The sequence below is a fragment of the Somniosus microcephalus genome, chromosome 6 (assembly GCF_052327205.1).
Source record: "Somniosus microcephalus isolate GS21.2 chromosome 6, FLI_Smic_1.0, whole genome shotgun sequence".
NCBI classification, from domain to species: Eukaryota; Metazoa; Chordata; class Chondrichthyes; order Squaliformes; family Somniosidae; genus Somniosus; species Somniosus microcephalus.
This window is the reverse complement of record NC_140992.1, coordinates 191528583-191554968: the sequence shown is the minus strand read 5'-3', so window position 1 is coordinate 191554968 and position 26386 is coordinate 191528583. Positions and strand designations below refer to the sequence as shown.

Sequence of the window (26386 nt, the reverse complement as noted above, 5' to 3'; positions counted from 1 at the left end):
TACTTTGAGCTGGAAGTGCACCCCATGCCATATTGGTAAAGGCCAAAATATTGGCGTGCATTGCCCACGCCTGAAACAGGCATTAGGCCCTTTGCCTATGCAAATAAAGGGCCTAACGCCTGTTTTCGGCCCCACTACAAGATTGGTTTGCCCTGAGGCAGCCGGTCCTGGCTGCACTCAGGAGAACCAGGTTTACGTGGGCCTTACAGGCGATCCTTCAAGGGACTACCTATTAGGCCATAACCAACAAGGTACGTTTTTAAAATATACTTACCAGAATGTAGAGGTAGGAGGAGCAGGAGCTTAACATTCAAAGAACGTGGGCCATTGCCAGCCACTGCTTCCACCCCCCGCTGCCGATTGCTGCCGCTACCCTCCTGTTTTTGATCTAATTGAGGCCTGAGGCCCAATAATGGGGGCGCCTCAAGCCTCACCATTCATTGGAAGGGAGTTCCCAAAAATAACCTCACCCAAATTTCTAGGCCGTTAATTTGAAATCACCAGACTGTCTTGATCAATGCAGAACATAAGCATTATTAGGATTATTTAGGAAGCTTTGTATCCTATACAAGCAAAGCTACCTGTCCATTTAAAGTAAAAGGAGTCTCTAAGGGAACTGTGCTGACCATATGATCAACTTGGAAGGCTCCCATTGTCTTTTCGTGAGGTTATGAAGTAGATAAATCCATTCCACGTCCTCAAAGTCCTCCTCTGCATCCAGAGATTGGTGTGTTGCTGAGACCAGTGGAACAGCCTCTGATAGCCTTAGAATGGTCAGATTATTTTGAGCCCAGGATGTACCCTGTGTAATCTTCAAATGGGATTCCTGCGATAGATTGCTGTCCCCACACCATTGTGCTTAATACTGTTTCAAAAAAAAACTCCTTTAGAAAAGGAACTGGGCAAATGTCTAGTTAAGAATATGATTGAAGTTTGCAATGAGTTTAGTCCCAATTCACCACATACTCTATGAAAAAGTAGGGTGAGGAAATAAAGAAAGTAGCTCTAGACGAACGAATGGTTATGGAGTAGGAATCATGAGAGGTAAGGCTAGACTGTAAGGGGTTGAACATCTCTAGGGTTATGACAACTCATTTGCCATGACCTCGGCACAAGAGCTGCGGAAATTCCGCAAAATGGCACAAATGGCGCTCATGCCATTTTCCCGAGGTTTCTGCGGCTCTTCTGCCTTGGGTATAGCAAGCGAGCAGAAGAACACCCATGGAAATTCACCCCCTAGTTGTTGGCATACTATTTGAGCACGGAGGTACATCACCGTAGAGCCTGATTCCAACATCTATACACTTGCACTTTCACCAGATTGTGATCATGAGAGAAAACCCGAGCGGATTTCTCCACAGTGGCCTTTGGCGGGTTGAAGATGTTGCAACCCGCCCACCAAGTGATTCCATGAGCAGAGGCAAGCTAACTCAGTGAAGAGCACAGCAATTCATTTCATGTATCGTTTCCTGTTTAAAATTATATAGAAGTAATGTTAAGTTGGGAACTGCAAAGTTCTATGTGAGGAACAAGGAACAGGAAGCCAGAAATGCAATTATAAAATTAGAAACCAGGTAGCACAGGGGAAATAAAGATGAATTTCTTCACACTTGTGACCCCAATTGAAAAGCAATTCAAAAGAGTCCCAACTTCTTCAATATAATCCTGGAGGAATAGGAGTCCCTCTCGGGTACCAGAAAGAAATTTGCTTTACAGTAATTAGGAAAAGAAACCAGAAAACATCGAAGGTAAAATGCTCAACTGGGAAAGAGCTAATTTCAGTGATTTAAGAAGGGACCTAGCACAGGTAGATTGGAAAAGGCGATTGCAGGGTAAAGCAGTAACTGAGCAATGGAAGGCATTCAGGGAAGAGATAGTTCAGGTACAAACTAAGCCTATTCCTTTGAAGGGAAAAGATAGAGCATCCAAAGCTAATCTGCCCTGGATAACAAAGGAAATAAAAGTTAAAATAAAACAGAAAAAGGTGGCTTATGACAAATGTTAGGAATAAGATTCAGTTAATAAGCAGGAAGATTATGGAAAGTACAGGAGGGAATTGAAAAAGTTAATATGGGAGGCAAAAAGAGGTTGCGAGAAAAGATTAGCAGGCAACATTAAATTGAATCCTAAAATATTTTATGAATATATAAAATGTAAGAGGTTAACTAGGGAAAAAGTTAAGCCTATTAAGGATCTAAAGGGAAATCTTCATGTAGAGGCTGAGGACATGGTTAAAGTATTAAATGAATACTTTGCATCTGTCTTCACAAAGGAAGTGGATAATGTGAAGGTTACACTAAAAAAAGAGAGAAAAGTTATGGACAGGATAGTAATAGATGGAGAAGATGCACTAAAAAGATTAGCATTACTGAAAGTTGGTAAGTCACCTGGTCCAGATGGAATGTATCCTAGGTTACTGATAGAAGCAAAGATATAAATAGTAGAGGCATTGGTCACAATCTTTCAATCCTCATTGGATACAGGAGTAGTGCTGGAGGACTGGAGGGTTGCTAATGTTATACCATTATTCAAGAAAGGGGAGAGGGATAAACCAGGAACTACAGGCCAGTCAACCTAACATCGGTGGTGGGGAAGTTATTGGAAACCATTATTAGGGACAAAATAAACTTTCATTTGGAAAGGCATGGAGAGTCAGCATGGATTTGTTAAAGGCAAATCGTGTCTGACTAACTTGATTGAATTCTTTGATGAGGCAACAGAGAAGGTTGATCAAGGTAGTGTAGTAGATGTGATATATATGAACTTTTGGAAGGCATTCCACAAAGTATCACACAGGAGACTTGTTAAGAAGATGGAAGCCCATGGAATTATGGGGAAAGTGGTGATATGGATACGGAATTAGCTCAGTGACAGGAAGCAGAGGGTGGTGGTGGATGGATGTTATTCAGACTGGGAGGTGGTTTGCAGTGGCATTCTCCAGGGGTCAGTTTTGGGTCCATTACTCTTTTCAATTTTTATAAATGACCTAGACTCGAGTGTAGGGAGCAGCACTATAAAGTTTGCAGATGATACAAAATTTAGCAGCTTATTAGATAGTGATGAGGATAGTTGTAGACTTCAGGATGACATAGGCATGATGGTTAAATAGGCAGAATCATGGCAGATGGAGTTCAGTGCGGAGAAGTGTGTAGTGATGCACTTTGGGAGGATTAATATGGAAAAACAGTATACTATAATTGGCACATGTAGATAATCAGAGAGACCTTGGTGTCCATATACAAAGATCCTTAAAGGTGGCAGGGCAAGTTGATAAGGTGGTTTAAAAAGAATATGGGTTACTTGGGTTTATAAATAGAGGCAAAGAATATAAAAGCAAAGAGATCCTGCTAGAACTTTATAAATCACCGGTTAGGCCTCAGCTGGAGTATTGTGGACAATTCTGGGTACCACACTTCAGGGAAGATGTAAAGGCCTTAGAAAGGGTACAGAGGAGGTTTACCAGGATGTTACCAGGGATGAAGGACATCAGTTATGAGGGCTGTTCTCTTTGGAACAGAGAAGGTTAAGAGGTGAGCTAACAGAGGTTTTCAAGATGATGAGGGGTTCTGATAGAGCAGATAGAGAAAAACTTTTCCCTCTAGCAAGTGGATCAATAACCAGAGGTCATAGATTTAAAATCATTGGTAAAAGATCTAGAGGGGAGATGAGGAGAAATGTTTTTACTCAGAGGGGTCGATTTTCAGTGTGCCGTGAGGCGGGCTTTTAGGCGTGCGAGGGGCAAAAATCCCGAATTCGGGGGTCCCGACACCATCCCGCCCAAAACCCGCCTCCACGTAAGTATCAAAGGAGGCGGGTACCCGCCCCGCACTGGGACCCACTGACCCGAAGCGGGAAGGGATTAGTGCCAATTAACTGCCAGTTAACAGGTAGTTAACAGGCAGTTTTGAGCCTAATCCCTATTTTGAAGGGTGTCGTGTGGGATTCCCAACGGCTCCAAACCACGCCAGGTTAGAGCAGGCGGGCCATCGGGTTGAAGGACTTGGAGGGGTCGAGATGTCGGTGTTCAGGTGAGTGCTGGGTGCATGAGTGCAAAGGTAAGTGTGTTTGTGTCTAAAGTGTGTAAAGAAGTTTAAATTACCTGTACTTACCTTTACAGCCTTTCTTCCTCTAGGCTTCGGGAGTCCATCATTCAGCCGGCACTGAAAGCTGAATGGCTGCGATCTGTCAAAAGTGACAACCTGCAGCTTTCAGTGCCAACGAGAGTTCTAACTGAGTCTGCGTAGAAGGACTCAGGTTAGAAGTAAGACTGTCAGTGTTTGACAGCTTCAAACAGCTGTGAAACGCTGATATTTCATCTGCCAACACGTCTTGACAGATGAAATTTCAGTCTGTGACGTCACCTGTTGCCGGGTGGCCCTTAATTGGCCTGCTGAGCCCGTTGGGCGGGCTCAACAAGGGCAATCAAGGGAAAATCGCGTGGATTGGCCGCATCTCAATGGAGGCGGGACTAAAACCTGAAAGTTGGAGTCCCGCCTCCTTTCCGACTGCTGAATGAAAATCCAGCCCAGAGAGTTGTTGGGATCTGGAACGCTCTACCTGAAAACGTGGTGGAAGCTGATTCCATAAATAACGTTAAAAGGGAGTTGGATGGGTACTTCAGAGACTTGAGCACATAAATCTAACCTGAAATTCCAGTGCAGTACTGAGGGAGTGCTGCACTGTCGGAGGTGCTGCCTTTCAGATGAGACGTTAAACCGAGGCCCTGTCTGCTCTCTCAGGTGGACGTAAAAGATCCCATGGCACTATTTCAAAAAAGAGCAGGGGAGTTATCCCCAGTGTCCTGCCCAATTTTTATCACTCAATCAACATAACAAAAACAGATTATCTGGTTATTATCACATTGCTGTTTGTGGGAGCTTGCTGTGTGCAATTTTGGCTGCCGCGTTTCCCACATTACAACAGTGACTCCACTTCAAAAAAGTACTTCATTGGCTATAAAGCGCTTTGAGACATCCGGTGGTCGTGAAAGGCGTTATATAAATGCAAGCCTTTCTTTCTTTACTTGGGGATGAGGAAATTACAGGGTTAAAGACAAAAAGCGGGGATGTGGGACTAAGCACGACAGCTCTTTCAAAGAGTCAGCACAAGCACGACGGGCCGAATGGCCTCCTTCTGTGCTGTGAGTTTCAATGGTCCTATGATACATGCCATTAAGATGAGGAACCCTGGTCTGCTCCCTGTTTATCCCTCCAATGTGAGTTCCCATTATGGTGTATTGAATAGGCCCGCTGTACCCGGTAATGTGTTCCCCCTGTTAGTCCGTGTAATGTGTAACCTCGCTTACTCCCTGTAATGTTCAAGTCTCTGCGAGTCACTGTTGAGAGTTTTACATTTCCAGTTCCAGATTGCGTTCCAAAGGAGATGGTGTTGGAAGATGTTGAGTCTGACTGGGACGAAGAGGTTCGATACCATAATGCTGAAACGCAAACAAGCGAGTGTGAGGCAGTGGCACAGCTCACAAAACCAGCTGTAGTAACTGAAGTCAAACTGGTAGAGCCGAGGTACTGTATTCATTGTACCTCTACTTCCATTTGAGTGATTGTTCAATGCTGACTGTACAGCAAAAATTGCGACCCGTTAAACATTGTAATTACTGAAAGCAAGCATGTTACAAAAGACACACCATATCAAGACTTTGGACAGATACCATCAGAGGCAACTTTAGCGAGGGCTAGTGTTACATTAACAATACTTTTTGATTCACAGGCCAAACTAAGGGGGCCTTAAAAGCTGGTTAATGGTCCAGAGTCTCTTCCTCAAGCCCCAAAGACTCTTCATCATTTAAATCACGAGTGACGAAGCCCATGGCAATAAAGCAAGCGCTCTGAAGGCTCCCTGAGCTCATGGTAGGTGCTGATACCCTGGAGGACAGATCAAGGGTAGCATGATGTGCTGAACCCATTGTTCCAGAGTTCTTGGAACATCCGACTATGTTTGTGCTTGATTTGGAGTCCCCCCTACCTGGGCAGGTGGAACATTGACTTTGTCCTCATGTTCCTTGGCCAGTTGCCAAATAACCCAATCCCTATTTGTGCCCGTAGCAAGTGAGGGCCTTTGAATTACTGGGCCGCAAAAACTCGCAATTGCACTCTGCAGCCGTAACAATGACGGAACGGGACCTCCGTTATGTCACTCATTTACACGTTCTGGGCATGTGCCAGCTCTTTTCAAGCTGTTTGTGAGGTTTTTTAGGTTGGCATGTAAGTGCCAGGTCCCAGCAATGGTGTCCAGGTGTGTAAGTGGTGCAAGGCTCTTTAAAGGTAAGTGTTAAATCTGTGAGTTGTTCAAGTAATTAATACTCAGACTTAATCAGTAACAATAAAACAGGTCTTTACTGGTTGGAGGTAGGGACTATACGTAGGTCTTTACTTCATGCCCACAGGCGGGAACTGAGGGGAGATCAGTACCCACAGTACTATTTATACCCCATGGCCAGGAGTGGTACTGCGTATCACTACGCCCTACAAGTAGTGCAGTCCTGTCCATAGGTTCAAAGTAGCACACATATTACATACACAACATTCCTCCCTTCTTAGCTTTACAGTCATCTCCCCATTTAACATAACGTAATAACCTATATACATATATAACTTCAGGTTTACATAACAGAATAACATAGATACATAGATAACTTCATGTCAAAACAGATCACAGATTCAGTCTCTGCGGAAAACAGTTCACAGATTCAATCTCTGTGGTGTAGTCGGTTCACGTTGCTGGAGTGACTCATTCAATAGTCCTTCCATGGATTTAACAGTTTGAACTTCCGAACTGAATTGGCTCCGTTCGGAGGGACCACGTGTGTGATCTGGTAGAGGTAATAATGGTTCAGATGGGTCATCTTCTGTTTCGACTTTTCCTTTTCTGCTTCTTGGAGACTCTCTGGGCTCCACTGTCAGCTGCCAGCTGCATGCGCAGTTCCTCCTTCTCTTCCTCCTTTTTCCGTAGTAGAGCCACCTTCTCCCGATGTTCCGTAGACTTTCGGTGCTCCTCCATGATTTCTGTATGGTGGGAGTCGAAGTTACAAGTTGGGCAGGACAGGACATAGTAATATTCGGTGTCGTCCTGATCTAGGCCAGCGAGAGGGTCTTCTATTTCCTCCATACCCAGCTGGGCGTTAGCCAGCTTTTGTTCCAAGTCCAGACATCTTTCCTGAAGAGACTTCTTCATGCGTACCTCTTCATCCAGCTTTTTCTGGGCTTTCAGCAAGTCGTTTACTAATGACCTCATTTGAGATTTTACTACTTCAACTTCTTTTGGAGATTGATTGATCGGACTATTCAATCCCTCTACCGGAGCAGCTGTTTCAGCGGTCTGTTGTTCTACGTTGACGTGAGTCAGCGTACTTTTGGCATCCAAGGGCTGCTCTGTTGCAGTCATCTCAGTCTGTGTTGCCACCTCAGCTCTTCCAATAACCTTTGAGAGCTCCGAACCCCTTTCGTTTGAATATTGAAGTTCGTGTTCAAGTTTTTCCCATTTCAGAGTCCTGTCCTTCAGCATATGCAGGAGTTGGCTGACCGTTAACTCCTCTGACATCAGACGTTTTGTGTGCTCCTGCTCCATTTTCTCCATCAGCTGCTTCTGTTGTCTTTCCAGATTCTCCAACTCTATATCAAAGAACTCTTTCGTTGCATTCAACTCTTGCTCAAAACGGCGAAGCATTTGTTCTAATTGCTGTTGTAGTTTGAAATGGAGTTGAGTTCGAGCCCGGTGTCCCTCAGAAATGGGCACATCAGTAGACTTGCCAGACTCAGAATCCACAGTTAAACTATGTTGTTGTTGCTCAGTGGAATTCTGTGCTGAAACTTTGTCTTTTGCACCTGAGTTGGGCTTACCATCATCCGTTCCAAAGTCTGGGCCGACTATCTTCCCCGAGTTCTCACTCGTTATTGTTTGTAGGAAATGCCAGTCCATATTCATTTTCCTAATCCACTCCCGTCCTAGTAGTGGAGGACCTCCTTCAGATATCACATATAAGTCCATTATTTGACTGTCTTCGCCCTTGTGGACCACTGCAACCTCTATTTTCCCGATGGGGTACACTCTTTGCCCCGTGTATGTTTTCAATATAATCCCTGTATCCTGTAGGGGAATATGTTGGAATAACTTTCCGTAATCTTTCTTATTTATGACCGTCAATGCCGATCCAGTGTCCAATTCCAGTTTTACTTGGACTCCTTCTATCTGAAGAGTGACCCAAATTGTCTGGAGGTCTGCACCCTTGCCAGCGTTGAGTACTCTTAAGCTAGCCAGTTCATTACAGCTTAAGCTAGCCAGTTCATTACTGCTAGCGTCTGAATCGGACTCCTGTTCGGTCACCTTGTGTACCTTTGCGTATTTTCCTTGCGGTGACTTCTTGTTGCTGGTCTTCTTCCCTGACCTGCATACTCTAGCTATATGTCCAAGCCTACCACAAGTTCTACATTCTTGGTTTTTAAACCAACACTGGTTCTGATCATGCGTTGTCTTTCCACAACGATAACATTTGCCAGAACTCACACCCAATTTGTGTGCACTGAGCTCCGGTGACCGTAGCTGCATTACTGCCGTGCCTCTCGCTGCGGCTTCGTGTGCTGCTGCCATAGTGACCGCCTTCTCAAGCGTCAGCTCATTCTCCTCGAGCAGTCGCTTTTGTGTATCCTGTTTAAATAAACCACACACAAATTTGTCTCGTAGTGCATCTGTCAGTCCCGTTCCAAACTGGCAATATTTCGCTAATTTACGCAATTCCAGCAAATATTCAGCATTGCTTTCATGCTGTAGCTGCCTTCTGTCGTAAAATTTAAATTGTTCCGCTAGCATCAGCGGCGTGGGGTTTAGATGATCTTTCAGGACAGTAACAATCTCATCGAACGTCTTATCCGCCGGTTCATCTGGTGATAACAGGTGTTTCAATTGCCCGTATGTCTTCGCACCCATTAAATTTAATAATGTTAGAGCTTTATCTTGGTCACGAATTTTATTGGCCTTACAATAATTTTTTACTCTTTCAACATATATGGCCCAATCTTCGAGGTCACTATCAAAGGTGCTAATATTCCCGTGTTTAGGCATTGTAGATTTGCAATTTCTCAGATTTTATTTTCTTTACTTGTTATCAAAGATGGCGGCTTCCCGCTCTTGCCGTCGTCCTCCGCCCACAAAATGGCGGTTTTCCCGCGCTTGGCGGTCTTCACCCGTCCCCCGACGCCGTCTCCCTTCAGCCCCCGAGTGCGGCCCTTATCTTCGCCGCGATCGCCCGAGTGCGGCCCTTATCAGCGGATGCGATCGCTGGATCGCGAAGCGGCTCTCGGCTCTTATCAGGAGATGCGATCGCTCTGTTGAAACGCCTCCCGCTCGAAGCGGCTCTCGCGCCCTATTCCTCCAGCTACCCCAGCCCCGTTCGTGCGGCCAACGCGGTCGACTGCCTGTCGCGTCGCTGCCCGGCTCAGACAACGGCTTACCCACCACCAAGCTGGAGAAGAAGCTGACGGTCGCCGATGGAGGCTCCGAGGTCAGGATGTCTTCCAGTGGGGTGGAGAGGGTGGAAACCTCTCTGCAACGTCCTGGCTGTGGACGAAGCTGCCGTGGAGTGACTGCCGCAGGGTCCGAATCAGACTCGTCGCCAGTGTTAAATCTGTGAGTTGTTCAAGTAATTAATACTCAGACTTAATCAGTAACAATAAAACAGGTCTTTACTGGTTGGAGGTAGGGACTATACGTAGGTCTTTACTTCATGCCCACAGGCGGGAACTGAGGGGAGATCAGTACCCACAGTACTATTTATACCCCATGGCCAGGAGTGGTACTGCGTATCACTACGCCCTACAAGTAGTGCAGTCCTGTCCATAGGTTCAAAGTAGCACACATATTACATACACAACAGTAAGTGCCTGAATGTAGTTACTATTATGGCAGCTTTCAATGGAGTGAGACGGTGTCCTGTTCTTTCACCTGGTAACTGTGTCTCCTCTCCCACTGCTGCCTCTCTGGAAACCAAAGTGAGGAAGCACCAGAAGAGGATGAAGTGATGTAAGTGATTCACTGTGACTGCACAGAATTCAGTGAGTGACAGCTGAGCATGGCAGAGAGTGAGAATGTGCCCTGTGTTTTGCATTAAGACAGATAACCAGCTACTCCAGATAGTGCAAACTTACTGATAGAAATTGTTTTGTGTGTGTGTGTGTGTGTGTGTGTGTGTGTGTGTGTTTAGTGGCTACCAGGCAGCAAGTGTTTCCTATGCGTGATCGGCAGAGTCTGCCCTCAGTACCTGTGCTAGGCAGTGATTATATGCCTTGTGTGTGACAGGCAGTCAGTCTGTGCTCTGTGTGCCAGGCAGTGGTTTGTGCTCTGTGCATGTGACAGGGAATGAGTGTTTATCTCTGTGTGTGCCAGTCCATGAGTTTGTATCCTGTGTGCTGCCAAACTGCATCCATGCTCAGTGCAGGTACCAGGCACTAAATGTGTGCCCTGTGCATGTGCCAGGCAGCAACTTATATGTATGTCAGGGACTCTATGTAGACAGTGAGTCTGTGCTTTGCAGGTACCAGGCAGCCTGTCTCAGCCCTGTGCTTGTGCCAGGCAGTGAGTCAGTGCAGGCAGTCATATGACTTACAGATGCCACACACTGAGTCTGTGTCACTGTGCATGTGCCAGGTAGTGTGTCTATACCCTCTGTGGGTGCCAAGCAAGGAGCTTGTGCCCTGTGTATGTGCCAGGAATTCAGACTGTGTCTTGCAGGTGCCTGGCAATGAGTTTGTGTCTAGGCAATAGCACTGTACCTATATGTGGCAGTGAGAAGTGGATTCTGCTTTGCAGGCAATTGTGTGTGGCAGCTATTGGAATTCCAACCTTACCTCGGCCTGGGGTCAGGCTGTGCCTTTGCTATGTCTACCAGTGTGACTGTACCCTCTGCACTGCTGGTTCTGAGATCAAGGCCTGTGTGTGAAAGACACTGAACCTATGCTCTTTGCTTGCCATGCAACAGAAGCTGTGTATGGTTGACAGTCAGCTTGGAAATTAATTGTGGCTCTTCCCCCCCCCCCGCCGCCTCCCGATCACCACTACGGATTAAAAATCTCTATCATATACACCTGAAGGTCCAACAACTCGGGAAACTCTGGTGCCTGTGAAATAAGAGAGTGTGGAGCATTATCTACTAATCAAGCTGCATCCTGAAAAACCTTAAGCCGTGTTTATTCCCCAAACAATTGTGGAGGGGAGATACTCCTTCAATTCTCAGACTGTTACTGTATTTCAGACTAATGTGACTTGTAATTCGTGCAGGCAGCTGTGGAGAATCACGGAGGAGCAGGAGGTGGATGCAGAGTAAGTGCGTCTGATGTGGTGGCTGCACAGAGAGATGTGGAGTGTGGGAGTTTACCCTATACAGGCCAGTTACACTGGAACATAGGAGCAGGAGGTGGCCAATCAGCTCCTCAAGCTTGTTACATAGGAACAGGAAGAGGCCATTCAGCCCCTCGACCTTGTTACATAGGAACAGGAGGAGGCCAATCAGCCCCTCGAACTTGTTACATAGGACCAGGAGGAGGCCATTCAGCTCCTTGAACTTGTTACATAGGACCAGGAGGAGGCCATTCAGCCCCTAGAGCTTGTTACATGGGAGCAGGAGTAGGCCATTCAGCCCCTCGAGCTTGTTACATAGGAACAGGAGTAGGCCATTCAGCTTCTCGAACTTGTTACATAGGAACAGGAGGAGGCCATTCAGCCCCTTGAGCTTTTACATATTGATGGGCCTTCAATAACCACAAAACTAGAAGTTATAGACTTAATCAAGTTGGCTTTTAATCACTAAGCTCAGAGCTAACATCTCAACACGCCGACTGGTTCACAGGAATGAGTCATACAGATCCTGGGATCTTTATGTAAGAGAAGTCAGGGGCGGAGCCAAGAGCCAAGACCTGGAACCTCCCAGGTTAGTCAGGAAAGAGGAAGTGAAACTATACACAGTGGGGGAGGGTAAACATGAGTGCAAAATGAATACAGGATCAAGACAAACAGATTTCATTACATTCACCCCTTCTATAGATTTAGTCCATCGGGGTGATGTTCCTTAAAAGTTGGTATAAGTGAGTCTGCCAGGAGGTTTTGCAGTTCTCAGTGATCGGCGCAAAGCCGGTTGGGGTGCCTCTAGGGGAGTGGATTCTGGTTCCTCTGCTGTCCGGGCCTCCGCAGTGTCTTCCAGGTTATCTGCAGTGTCCTCCAGGTTAAAGTTGGGTATTGATACCTCTGGGCGTCCTGTCTCTTTGTAGTGTAGGTCTTCATCGGGTAGTCTCCCATCGTTCTCTCCGCTCCCCGAGGGAGCGAGGTCTTTTATGGAAACAGTGTCCTCTCGCCCGTCAGAGTATTCAATATAGGCATACTGAGGGTTTGCATGGAGGAGCTGTACCTTTTCCACAAGGGGGTCTGTTTTATGGCCTCTCACGTGCTTCCACAATAGTACTGTCCCCGGAGACGTCAGCCACGCGGGTAGAGATATGCCCGAGGTGGATTTCCGGTGGAAAACGAATATCTTTTCGTGAGGGGTAGCATTAGTGGCAGTACATAACAGAGACCTTATGGAGTGGAGCACGTCTGGGAGGACTTCCTGCCAGCGCGAGGTCGGAAGGCCTTTTGACTTTAAGGCTAACGTGACAGCCTTTCAAACAGTAGCACTCTCCCTTTCCACTTGCCCATTACCCCGGGGGTTGTAGCTAGTGGTTCTGCTAGTGGCTATCCCCTTCGAGAGCAAGAACTGGCGCAGCTCGTCACTCATGAATGACGTCCCCCTATCGCTGTGTATGTAGTTCGGCATGCCAAACATGCAGAATAGATTACAGAGACACTTGATGACCGTGGCACTGGTCATGTCTGGGCAGGGAATGGCGAAGGGGAAGCAGGAATATTCATCAATGATATTGAGGAAGTTGTTGAGATACCGCGGCAAACGTGGGAGTCGAGACCAGAGCTATTGAACACACAACTGCTTTATTCCAACCACATGACAAACAGGAACTAGAAAAGCCCGCGCATCCACTTAAATACTTCCCAGACAGGAAGTGCTCCCGGCAGCCTGTCCCTGCGGGAAACAAGTTGCTGGAGGAAAGGGCCCCCGGCTGGGGACTTCTGCTTAGACTGTTTGTGCCACCGTGAGCGGATTATGTCCAGTGGTGGCGTGTCGCCACAGAGCTCCCCCCAGAATCCGCTTAGGAGGAGTGGACGAGTCGTGACGGTGGTCTAATGGTTCTGCCGCAGCGGCTCTGAGTGGTCGCCGGTCTGGTTGGTTGGGTCAGGCGGTTCGCCGCCGGCTGTGCTGGCTTGCCGGGGGGACGGCCTCTAGTTGGAGGCTGGGCCACGGGGACCTGTTCCCCTGGTTCTGTGTGTGCTGGTTTGAGCCGGTCGATGGAGACTGTCTCGACCTTGTCGCCGAGTCGCAGCTTGAAGACCTTGTCCCCAGTTTGTAGTACCTCGTACGGACCGTCGTACGGGGGTCGCAGGGGCCCGCGGTGCGCGTCGTGTCGCACGAAGACGAAGCGCGCCTGCTGTAAATTTGGCGGGACGTGAGGTGCGAGTTCGCCGTGTCGGTTGACCGGAAGTGGGGCGAACTGCTGAGCGGAAGAGAAAGAGTCGAGCCGCTGCTGTTCGGCCGACCAAGGCTTGGTAGGCTCCGGAAGGAATTCACCTGGGACGCGCAGCGGTTGTCCGTAGACTAACTCTGCTGCCGAGGACTGGAGGTCTTCCTTGACCGCGGTGTGTAGGCCGAGTAGCACCCACGGTAGGCGGTCAGTCCAGGTACTGTCCTGCAGGCCGGCGCGGAGTGAGGCCTTGAGTGACCTGTGAAAGCGTTCACAAAGTCCGTTGGCCTGTGGGTGGTACGCCGTGGTGCGGTGGAGCGTCACCCCGAGGTTGCGTGCTGTGGCCGTCCAGAGTTCGGAGGTGAACTGGGCGCCTCTGTCGGAGGTTATGTCGGCCGGTACGCCGAACCTCGCAACGCAGGTGTTAACGAACGCCCTGGTGATGTCGGCTGTGGTGGTGGAGTTCAGCGGCACTGCCTCAGGCCAGCGTGTGTAGCGGTCGACCATCGTGAGGAGATAAGTTTGGCCTTGCGATGGCGGCAGGGGACCGACGATGTCGACGTGTACGTGGTCGAAGCGGCGGCTGGGTACCTTGAAGTCTCCCAGGGGTGCTTTGGTGTGCAGCTGTACCTTAGCCCGTTGGCAGGTGAGGCAGGAGGTGGCCCAAGTCCGAACATTTCTGCTGAGGCCGCGCCAGACGAAGCGCTTGGAGAGGAGTTTGACGGATGCGCGGGAACCCGGGTGAGAGAGCCCGTGGAGCGTGTCGAAGACGCGGCGGCGCCAGGTCTCAGGGACGACCGGCCTGGGTTGGCCGAGTGAGACGTCGCACATGACTGCCGTGGCTTCGGGCCCGTGCGCGACCTTGGCTAGGCGTAGCCCTGGCAGGCTGGTAGCCGCCGAGAGGAGGTCTGGGTCCATGAGCTGGGCCGCTGCTAGTTGTGCGTAGTCGACCGCGAGGTGATTCGCACAGACGGCGGGACGGGAAAGGCAGTCGGCGACCACGTTGTCTCTACCGGAGACGTGCTGAATGTCCGTAGTAAATTCGGAGACGGCCGCGAGCTGGCGTTGCTGCCTAGCGGACCAGGGTTCGGTGTGCTTGGCCATCGCGTATGTGAGTGGCTTGTGGTCCACATACGCGGTGAAGGGGCGGCCTTCCAGGAGGAACCTGAAATGGCGGACCGACAGGTGGAGTGTGAGAAGCTCGCGGTCGAAAGTGGAGTGTTTGACCTCCGGGGGGCGCAGTTGGCGGCTGTAGAAGGCAAGTTGCTGCCACGCGCCATTCACCCACTGCTCGAACACGGCCCCGACCGCGTGGTCGGAGGCGTCGGTGGTGAGCGCGACCCGGGCATCGGCCCTCGGGTGCGCAAGCAGAGTGGCGTCGGTGAGCGCGTTTTTGGTGGCGTCGAAGGCGGCTGCCGTGTCAGTGGTCCAGGCTACGTCCATCTTGCCGGATTTTCCTCAGAGGGAGTCGTATAGGGGCTTCATGAGGGCTGCGGCTCTGGGGATGAACCTGTTGTAGAAGTTCACCATCCCGAGGAACTCCTGGAGGCCCTTGATGGTTGTGGGGCGGGGGAATTGCTGGACGGCCTGCAGCTTGTTGGGCAGGGGGACGGCCCCAGCAGGGGTGATGTGGTGACCGAGAAAATCGATCTCGGTTAGGCCGAATTGGCACTTCGCCGGGCTGAGGATGAGCCCGTGTTGGGCTAGGCGCCCGAACAGGATGCGAAGGTGTTCGAGGTGTTCCTGTTTGGAGGAGCTGGCCACGAGAATGTCGTCTAGATAGACGAATAGGAAGTTCAGGTCCCGGAGGACTGAGTTCATAAGGCGCTGGAAAGCCTGTGCTGCATTCTTGAGGCCGAAGGGCATCCTCAGGAACTCGAACAGGCCGAATGGGGTGATGACGGCCGTTTTGGGGATGTCCGCGGGGTGTACGGGGACTTGGTGGTAACCGCGCACCAGGTCGACTTTGGAAAAGACGGTTCGTCCGGCCAGTCGGGCCGAGAAGTCCTGGATGTGTGGCACCGGGTATCGATCGGGGGTGGTGGCGTCGTTGAGGTGGCGGTAGTCCCCGCAAGGGCGCCAGCCTCCGCCGGGCTTGGGGGCGATGTGGAGGGGCAAGGCCCAAGGGCTGCTGGAGCGGCGGATGATGCCGAGTTGTTCCATGTTGGTGAACTCGGCCCACGCGATTTCCAGCTTGGCCGGGTTGAGTCTGCGGGCGTGGGCAGAAACTGGGGGGCCGGTGGTGGGGATATAGTGTTCCACACCATGCTTGGCGGCTTTGGCCGAAAAGGTCGGGTTAGTGAGGGCGGGAAACTCAGCTAGGAGTGCCGAGTAGTCGTCCGTGGCTCTGGCGAGGCAGTAGGTCGTCAGGCCGGCCGAACGGGCCGGGGTAAAGGCGCCGGGGATGGGGGCCATAGTGTTGATGTCGACGAGGCGGTGCCTCGGAATGTCGACAAGGAGGCCGTGGGCGCGTAGGAAGTCGGCGCCGATGAGTGGGCAGAGGACCTTGGCTGTGAGGAACTCCCAGCGGTAGCGGCGGCCCGCGAGGTCGAGCGTGACCATGCGGGTGCCATATGTGCGGATTTCAGAGCCGTTGGCTGCAGCCAGTGTGATACCCCGTGTGCCGCGTTGGATCTCGAGGGCGGAGGCGGGGGTGATGCTGTGCTGGGCCCCTGTGTCGCACAGAAATCGGCGGTTGGTTCTGTCGTCAGTGACGTACAGTAGGGGCTCCTTCTGCCCCGCGGCCATCGCGGGGGCCGGTGCGGGGGGGGGTTTGAAGGAACACGGTGGCGTGCAGCGTTGAGCCCTAGCACCAAAACGGGTGTGGTAGTAGCAGTGACCCGGAGTGGTAGGGCGGTCGGGCCTAGCGGCCCGGGAAGACCGCGTGGTCGTTGCCGTGAGGTCGGGCGCGACGTCGCGAGCGGCCTGTGCAGAGAGCAGCTGGTCGGCCTTTTTGGCTATATCATTCAGGTCCGTGGAGTCAGACTCCACAATAAGCGGGCGGATGCTGGCGGGGAGCTGCCGAATGAAAAGCGTGCGAAAAAGGGCGCCGGGATTTTTGTCGTCTGAGAGGGACAGCATGTGGGAAAGCAGGTCTGATGGTGAAGTGTCACCAAGGCCGGGGAGGTCCAGGAGTTGGCAGTGGCGCTGGTAAGAGGACGTTTGAAATTTTTTAAGTAGCGCAGCCTTCAGATGTTCGTACTTGCCCTCCGTTGGTGGATTCTGCAGCGCTGCCCAAACCTTGGGGACTGTAGCGTAGGTGAGCGAGGCGACGAGGTAGTCGTACTTCGTGGCGTCGACTGTAATGCCTTTCAGCCGGAATCTGGACTCAGCTTGAACGAACCAGGCTTCGGCGAGGTTCTCCCAAAAGTCTGGTAATTTAACCGTGACTGCGTTTGTATCCGCCATGCTAGCTTAGGATTCGTCCTGAGCGTCGGGGTCACCAGTGTTGAGATACCGCGGCAAACGTGGGAGTCGAGACCAGAGCTATTGAACACACAACTGCTTTATTCCAACCACATGACAAACAGGAACTAGAAAAGCCCGCGCATCCACTTAAATACTTCCCAGACAGGAAGTGCTCCCGGCAGCCTGTCCCTGCGGGAAACAAGTTGCTGGAGGAAAGGGCCCCCGGCTGGGGGCTTCTGCTTAGACTGTCTGTGCCGCCGTGAGCGGATTATGTCCAGTGGTGGCGTGTCGCCACAAAGTATACGTTACGGTCGGCAGAGGGAAGGGGTCCCTTGAAGTCCAGACTTAGGCGCTCGAATGGCCGTGTGGCTTTGATAAGGTGTGCACGGTCAGGCCTGTAGAAACAAGGCTTGCATTCCGCACAGATGCGGCAGGCTCTGGTCATTGCCCTGACCTCCTCGATGGAGTGGGGCAGATTGCGGGACTTTATAAAATGGTATAGTCGGGTGACCCCTGGGTGACAGAGGTCGTTGTGGAGACCCTGTAATTTGTCCGTATGAATGCTGGCACACATTCCCCGCGATAGGGCATCTGGGGGCTCATTAAGGGTTCCCGGCCTGTACATAATATCATAGTCGAACGTGGATAGTTCGATCCTCCACCTGAGTATTTTGTCATTCTTGATTTTCCCCCTTTGTTTGTTATTAAACATGAAAGCCACCGACCGCTGGTCAGTGAGCAGGGTGAAACCTTTGCCGGCTAGGTAGTGTCTCCAGTGCCGCACTGCCTCCACTATAGCCTGTGCCTCCTTCTCGACAGAAGAGTGCCTGATTTCAGGTCCCTGAAGGGTTCGGGAGAAGAAGGCCACAGGTCTCCCAGCCTGATTGAGGGTCGCAGCTAAGGCAAAGTCTGACGCATCGCTTTCGACTTGAAAGGGAATGCATTCGTCCACTGCACACACTGCAGCCCTTTCAATGTCCTGTTTAATACTGGTGAAAGCCTCCCGAGCTTCAGCTGATAGTGGGAAGGACGTCGATTTAATGAGGGGTCGGGCCTTATCAGAGTAATTGGGCACCCATTGGGCATAATACGAAAAAAATCCCAGGCACCTTTTTAAAGCTTTGGGATTGTGTGGCAGGGGCAGTTCCTTTAGGGGGCGTAATCGGTCAGGGTCCGGTCCAATTACCCCATCTTCCACCACACAGCGAGGATACAGAGACGGGTTATGTTGAAGACACATTTGTCTTCGTTGTAGGTTAGATTCAGCTTTAGGGCAGTTTTTAAAAATCTCGCAAGATTTAGATCGTGGTCTTGCTGGTTGTGCCCGCAGATAGTGACATTGTCCAGATAGGGGTAGGTAGCTTGTAGTTTATTCTTGTCAACCATGCGGTCCATCTCACGTTGGAAGACCGAGACCCCATTTGTTACCCCGAAGGGCACTCTGAGAAAATGGTAGAGGCGCCCGTTCGCCTCGAAGGCGGTGTATGGGCGGTCCTCTGTTCTAATGGAGAGCTGGTGATGCGTGGATTTGAGGTCGATAGTCGAGAAGACTCGGTATTGCGCAATCTGGTTGACCATTTCTGATATGCGGGGTAAAGGGTAGGCGTCCAGCTGGGTATAAATATTAACAGTCTGGCTGTAGTCAATTACCATCCGTTTCTTTTCGCTATTTTTAACTATGACTACTTGGGCACGCCACGGGCTGGTACTGCATTCAATAATGCCTTCCCGCAGGAGTCTGTCCACTTCTGCCTTGATAAAGTGTCTGTCTTCCAGACTGTACCGTCTACTTTTGGTCGCTATGGGCCTACAGTTCGGAGTGAGATTAGCGAATAAAGAGGGCGGGCTGATTTTTAAGGTTGATAGGCCACAGACTGTGGTGGCGGCTGGGACCCGCCATATGCTAGCGTGACACTTTCGTGGTGGCACTGGAAGTCCAGGCCCAAGATTACATTAACACAGAGTTCTGGCATCACGAGGAGTTTAAAATCCTTGTAGTCCGTGCCTTTTACAGTCAGTGTTACCACACAGTAGCCCAAAATGTCCGAAGTGTGGGGCTTAGCAGCCATAGCAATTCTGCTCCGTGTAGGGGTTACCGTTAATGAGTGCCGCCGTACCAGGCTAGGGTGGATAAAACTCTCGGTACTCCCACAGTCAATTAAACATTTCGTTAAATTCCCGTTTACCTGTATGTCCATCATGGATTTTGTCAACGGGTGTGGCCTGGATTGATCTACCGTGATCGAAGCCACTGTTGGGCCCTGGGCGGCCGTTGAGTCGGGAAAAGATGGCGGCTCCCAAGATGGCGGCACGCACGAGGCGGTGACGGAGTTGGAAATCGGATTCCCCCTGCAGACTTTGCTAAAATGCCCCTTTTTCTTACATTTGAAGCATGTAGCGTCCTTCGCTGGGCATCGTTGTCTGGGGTGCTTGGCCTGGCCGCAGAAGTAGCATTTCGGGGCTCGAGACATTGCCGCTGTAGTAGGACTCCTGGGTGAACTTCTGTGTGGGGACTCCGGCGGCGTAGAGCTGGTCTGAGACCTGGATGGGGAAGATGGCTGATTCCAAGATGGCGGCCCCCTCGGCGCGCACGAGGCGGTGAGGGCCGTATGGCCGGAAGAATAAGAGTCAGAGTTTTTCTGGGCCACGTCCAGCGATCGCGCAGTGGCCACTGCCTTTTTTAAGTCCAGCAGTCTCTGCCGGATATAATTCGATTTGAGGCCCATGATGAAGGAATCGCGGACCAATTCGTCAGAGTACGCGTTGGCCGTCACGGCCTTGCAGTTACAGTCCCGGACCAGGTCCTTTAGGCCCTGTAAGAAATTGTCCATTGATTCCTCTGGTTGCTGCCTGCGTGTAGCCAGCAGATGTCTGGCGTACACTTCGTTTACCGGCCTCTGGTATTGGGCCTTCAGGATAGTGATGTCCTCCGTGTAAGAGGTGGCGTCCCGGATGAACGAATAAATCCGATGACTTACGCGAGTAGTCAGTAGACTCAGTTTATCTACCTCGCTAGTGGATGAGGTCCCCGCGAAGAGTTCGAAGCATTTGAGCCAGTGTCCAAATTGATTTGATGCTTCAGCAGAATGTGGATCCAAGTCCAGATGCTCTGGTTTTAGGAGTTAATCCATCCTAGTATTCTTTAGTGATTAAAATTGATGGGCCTTCAATAACCACAAAACTAGAAGTTATAGACTTAAACAAGTTGGCTTTTAATCACTAAGATCAGAGCTAACATCTCAACACGCCGACTGGTTCACAGGAATGAGTCATACAGATCCTGGGATCTTTATGTAAGAGAAGTCAGGGGCGGAGCCAAGAGCCAAGACCTGGAACCTCCCAAGTTAGTCGGGAAAGAGGAAGTGAAACTATACACAGTGGGGGAGGGTAATATACATGAGTGCAAAACGAATACAGGATCAAGACAAACAGATTTCATTACACATAGGAACAGGAGTAGGCCATTCAGCCCCTCGAGCTTTTACATAGGAACAGGAGTAGGCCATTCAGCCCCTCGAACTTGTTACATAGGAACAGGAGTAGGCCCTTCAGCACCTCGAGCTTGTTACATAGGAACAGGAGTAAGCCATTCAGCCCCTCAAACTCGTTACATAGGAACAGGAGTAGGCCCATCAGCCCCTCGAGCTTGTTACATAGGAACAGGAGTAGGCCATTCAGCCCCTCGAACTTGTTACATAGGAGCAGAAGGAGGCCATTCAGCCCCTAGAGCTTGTTACATAGGAGCAGGAGGAGGCCATTCAGCCCCTAGAGCTTGTTACATAGGAACAGGAGTAGGCCATTCAGCCCCTTGAGCTTGTTACATAGGAACGAAGAAGGCCATTCAGCCCCTTGAGCTTGTTACATAGGAACGAAGGAGGCCATTCATCCCCTTGAGCTTGTTACATAGGAACAGGAGTAGGCCATTCAGCCCCTAGAGCTTGTTACATAGCAACAGGAGTAGGCCATTCAGCCCCTTGAGCTTGTTACATAGGAACAGGAGGAGGCCATTCAGCCCCTCAAACTTGTTACATAGGAACAGGAGGAGGCCATTCAGCCCCTCGAGCTTTTACATAGCAACAGAAGGAGGCCATTCAACCCCTTGAGCTTGTTACATAGGAACAGGAGTAGGCCATTCAGCCCCTTGAGTTTGTTACATAGGAACAGAAGTAGGCCATTCAGCCCCTTGAACTTTTACATAGTAACAGGAGTAGGCCATTCAGCCCCTTGAGCTTTTACATAGGAACAGGAGGCGGCCATTCAGCCCCTCGAGCTTGTTACATAGGAACAGGAGGAGGCCATTCAGCCCCTCGAACTTGTTACATGGGAGCAGGAGTAGGCTCTTCAGCCCCTCGAGCTTGTTACATAAGAACAGGAGGAGGCCATTCAGCCCCTCGAGCTTGTTACATAGGACCAGGAGGAGGCCATTCAGCCCCTTGAGCTTGTTACATAGGAACAGGAGGAGGCCATTCAGCCCCTTGAGCTTGTTACATAGGAACAGAAGGAGGCCATTCAGCCCCTTGAGCTTGTTACATAGCAACAGGAGTAGGCCATTCAGCCCCTTGAGCTTGTTACATAGGAACAGAAGTAGGCCATTCAGCCCCTTGAGCTTTTACATAGTAACAGGAGTAGGCCATTCAGCCCCTTGAGCTTGTTACATAGGAACAGGAGGCGGCCATTCAGCCCCTCGAGCTTGTTACATAGGAACAGAAGGAGGCCATTCAGCCCCTTGAGCTTATTACATAGCAACAGGAGTAGGCCATTCAGCCCCTTGAGCTTGTTACATAGCAACAGGAGTAGGCCATTCAGCCCCTTGAGCTTGTTACATAGGAACAGAAGTAGGCCATTCAGCCCCTTGAGCTTTTACATAGTAACAGGAGTGGGCCATTCAGCCCCTTGAGCTTGTTACATAGGAACAGGAGGCGGCCATTCAGCCCCTCGAGCTTGTTACATAGGAACAGAAGGAGGCCATTCAGCCCCTTGAGCTTATTACATAGCAACAGGAGTAGGCCATTCAGCCCCTTGAGCTTGTTACATAGCAACAGGAGTAGGCCATTCAGCCCCTTGAGCTTGTTACATAGGAACAGAAGTAGGCCATTCAGCCCCTTGAGCTTTTACATAGTAACAGGAGTGGGCCATTCAGCCCCTTGAGCTTGTTACATAGGAACAGGAGGCGGCCATTCAGCTCCTTGAGCTTGTTTGGCCATTCAATTAGATCATGGCTGATCAGTAGCTCAACACTATTTACCCACCTTTGTTCCACACCCCTTGATACCCTTACCCAACAAAAATCTCAGTCTTGAAAATTTCAATTGACCCCCAACACCCACAGCCTTTTGGAGGGAGAGAGTTGCATATTTCCGCTACCCTTTGTGTAAAAGAAGTGCTTCCTGATTTCGCTCACTGATTAAAACAGGCTGTGGCTGGAATGACAATACAAAAGTAATTAGGATCGAAATGAAGGCCCCAAACCCACCCAAGTGCAATGTGATACAAAGTAAAGGTGCGGCAATTATAAATTTACATGTAAGAGTCACTGTCACAGTGTTCGTACTGAGACTGGAAACTAACTGCTTCTTCCCCAACACTTTCACCAAATGCCACAAACTGACTTGTAGAAATAGGCCTGGAAATGACTGTTTGTGATGTTAATGGGCAAAAAGCATTCCGCTATCCACTATTTTAACAGCGGTGCTAACCCATTTATTTTAATGAAAGTGTTAAGCATCCAGCAGCTAATATTGTAGTGCTATCTAGCCTATAGTGTGTGTATGTGAAGTGTGCTAATAAATGCAATCTTTTTGTATAGATACAGGCTGTAACCCTGAAAGTTCAGGGGAGCAGGGGGTTCCATCAGATTCCTGCCATAACTCTGGCGGGAGACTGGCAGAACCCTCCCCACCCCCGCTAAAAAACAATAGAAACCTGGCACAATCTGCTTACAACGGAGTTCTGTTGTGTCTTTGAGGAGTTCCCTTAGTCTCCTGCTGGAATTCCAATAGGAGACTGGGAGAATAGAGTTTCACAGCCCGTGTGGTTTTGTGTTTGCAGACCTAAATTGTACATGTGTTTAAAATGCAGGTCGCAATTTTTTGAGTTGCTGCTAATTTGCGGTATTATTTTCAGCAGCGGTAATACTGCGTGTTATTAAACAGAGCACTCATGCAGTTCTTCAGAATAGCCAAAAAGGTGGAAGCTTGGCTCACTGGTAGCCTCTGAGTCGGAAGGTCATGGGTTACCACCCCACTTCAGGACTTAAGCACATAATCAAGGCTGACACTTGAGTGCTGTGTCATCAGAGGTGCTGGGGGTAAATTTAACCCACCCGGCGGGAACCTCCTGGGATTGTATTAGACGCCTGATTTACTCCCCCCGCTGTCTTTCAGATAATACGGTTCTTGCAGATGTAAAAGATCACACGGCACTATTCGAAGAAGAGCAGGGGGGTTCTCCTGGGCTCCTGGCCAACATTGATCCATCAACCAACACCGCTGAAAACAGATTATCTGATCATTTATCTCATTTTCTTTTTGTGTAACCTCGCTGTGCATAAACTGTTTGCCACATTTGCTACATCACAGCAGTGCCGGCGTTTTAAAAAGTAATTTGTTGTGTATGTAACCTGTTCCACCTTAAGAGAGCTTAAGCCTGTTCCACCTTAAGAGATGTACTACTTTCTCAGGCTGCTGTAGACGTAATACCGGGGGTGAACACACCGGTATATAAGCACTGTGCAGTAATCTTGTATTCAGAATAGTCCCTACCTCCAACCAGTAAAGACCTGTTTTTGATTGTTATTAATTAGTCTGTGTCTTAATTAACTAGATAAATCACAGATTTAACACTGGCGACGAGTCTGATTCGGACCCTGCGGCAGTCACTCCACGGCAGCTTCGTCCACAGCCAGGACGTTGCAGAGAGGTTTCCACCCTCTCCACCCCACTGGAAGATATCCTGACCTCGGAGCCTCCATCGGCGACCGACAGCTTCTTCTCCAGCTTGGTGGTGGGTAAGCCGTTGTCTGAGCCGGGCAGCGACGCGACAGGCAGTCGACCGCGTTGGCCGCACGAACGGGGCTGGGGGAGCCGGAGGAATAGGGCGCGAGAGCCGCTTCGAGCGGGAGGCATTTCAACAGAGCGATCGCATCTCCTGATAAGGGCCGAGAGCCGCGAGAGCGATCGCATCTCCAGATAAGGGCCGAGAGCCGCTTCGGTCGGGAGCCACTTCGCGATCCAGCGATCGCATCCGCTGATAAGGGCCGCACTCGGGCGATCGCGGCGAAGATAAGGGCCGCACTCGGGGGCTGAAGGGAGACGGCGTCGGGGGACGGGTGAAGACCGCCAAGCGCGGGAAAACCGCCATTTTGTGGGCGGAGGACGACGGCAAGAGCGGGAAGCCGCCATCTTTGATAACAAGTAAAGAAAAGAAAATCTGAGAAATTGCAAATCTACAATGCCTAAACACGGGAATATTAGCACCTTTGATAGTGACCTCGAAGATTGGGCCATATATGTTGAAAGAGTAAAAAATTATTGTAAGGCCAATAAAATTCGTGACCAAGATAAAGCTCTAACATTATTAAATTTAATGGGTGCGAAGACATACGGGCAATTGAAACACCTGTTATCACCAGATGAACCGGCGGATAAGATGTTCGATGAGATTGTTACTGTCCTGAAAGATCATCTAAACCCCACGCCGCTGATGCTAGCGGAACGATTTAAATTTTATGACAGAAGGCAGCTACAGCATGAAAGCAATGCTGAATATTTGCTGGAATTGCGTAAATTAGCGAAATATTGTCAGTTTGGAACGGGACTGACAGATGCACTACGAGACAAATTTGTGTGTGGTTTATTTAAACAAGATACACAAAAGCGACTGCTCGAGGAGAATGAGCTGACGCTTGAGAAGGCGGTCACTATGGCAGCAGCACACGAAGCCGCAGCGAGAGGCACGGCAGTAATGCAGCTACGGTCACCGGAGCTCAGTGCACACAAATTGGGTGTGAGTTCTGGCAAATGTTATCGTTGTGGAAAGACAACGCATGATCAGAACCAGTGTTGGTTTAAAAACCAAGAATGTAGAACTTGTGGTAGGCTTGGACATATAGCTAGAGTATGCAGGTCAGGGAAGAAGACCAGCAACAAGAAGTCACCGCAAGGAAAATACGCAAAGGTACACAAGGTGGCCAAACAGGAGTCCGATTCAGACGCTAGCAGTAATGAACTGGCTAGCTTAAGCTGTAATGAACTGGCTAGCTTAAGAGTACTCAACGCTGGTAAGGGTGCAGACCTCCAGACAATTTGGGTCACTCTTCAGATAGAAGGAGTCCAAGTAAAACTGGAATTGGACACTGGATCGGCATTGACGGTCATAAATAAGAAAGATTACGGAAAGTTATTCCAACATATTCCCCTACAGGATACGGGGATTATATTGAAAACATACACGGGGCAAAGAGTGTACCCCATCGGGAAAATAGAGGTTGCAGTGGTCCACAAGGGCGAAGACAGTCAAATAATGGACTTATATGTGATATCTGAGGGAGGTCCTCCACTACTAGGATGGGAGTGGATTAGGAAAATGAATATGGACTGGCATTTCCTACAAACAATAACGAGTGAGAACTCGGTGAAGATAGTCGGCCCAGACTCTGGAACGGATGATGGTAAGCCCAACTCAGGTGCAAAAGACAAAGTTTCAGCACAGAATTCCACTGAGCAACAACAACATAGTTTAACTGTGGATTCTGAGTCTGGCAAGTCTACTGATGTGCCCATTTCTGAGGGACACCGGGCTCGAACTCAACTCCATTTCAAACTACAACAGCAATTAGAACAAATGCTTCGCCGTTTTGAGCAAGAGTTGAATGCAACGAAAGAGTTCTTTGATATAGAGTTGGAGAATCTGGAAAGACAACAGAAGCAGCTGATGGAGAAAATGGAGCAGGAGCACACAAAACGTCTGATGTCAGAGGAGTTAACGGTCAGCCAACTCCTGCATATGCTGAAGGACAGGACTCTGAAATGGGAAAAACTTGAACACGAACTTCAATATTCAAACGAAAGGGGTTCGGAGCTCTCAAAGGTTATTGGAAGAGCTGAGGTGGCAACACAGACTGAGATGACTGCAACAGAGCAGCCCTTGGATGCCAAAAGTACGCTGACTCACGTCAACGTAGGACAACAGACCGCTGAAACAGCTGCTCCGGTAGAGGGATTGAATAGTCCGATCAATCAATCTCCAAAAGAAGTTGAAGTAGTAAAATTTCAAATGAGGTCATTAGTAAACGACTTGCTGAAAGCCCAGAAAAAGCTGGATGAAGAGGTACGCATGAAGAAGTCTCTTCAGGAAAGATGTCTGGACTTGGAACAAAAGCTGGCTAACGCCCAGCTGGGTATGGA

At 49.8% G+C, this 26386-nt stretch overlaps 1 protein-coding gene across 34 annotated transcripts in view; it reads left to right on the top strand.

Annotated features, from left to right (window-relative positions):
- Window positions 1–26386, top strand: part of LOC147116285 (cyclic nucleotide-gated channel beta-1-like) — a 441619-nt gene that overhangs the window by 95571 nt on the left and 319662 nt on the right. For 26 of the 34 annotated variants that reach the window (XM_085991081.1, XM_085991082.1, XM_085991089.1 and 23 more), the window contains 2 exons: window positions 5360–5522; window positions 10003–10032. In XM_085991081.1, coding sequence (XP_085847207.1) covers window positions 5360–5522; window positions 10003–10032 — 193 coding nt within the window. The remainder of the gene's footprint in view (window positions 1–5359; window positions 5523–10002; window positions 10033–26386) is intronic. The other 8 variants (XM_085991091.1, XM_085991083.1, XM_085991105.1 and 5 more) reach the window with 2 other exon arrangements.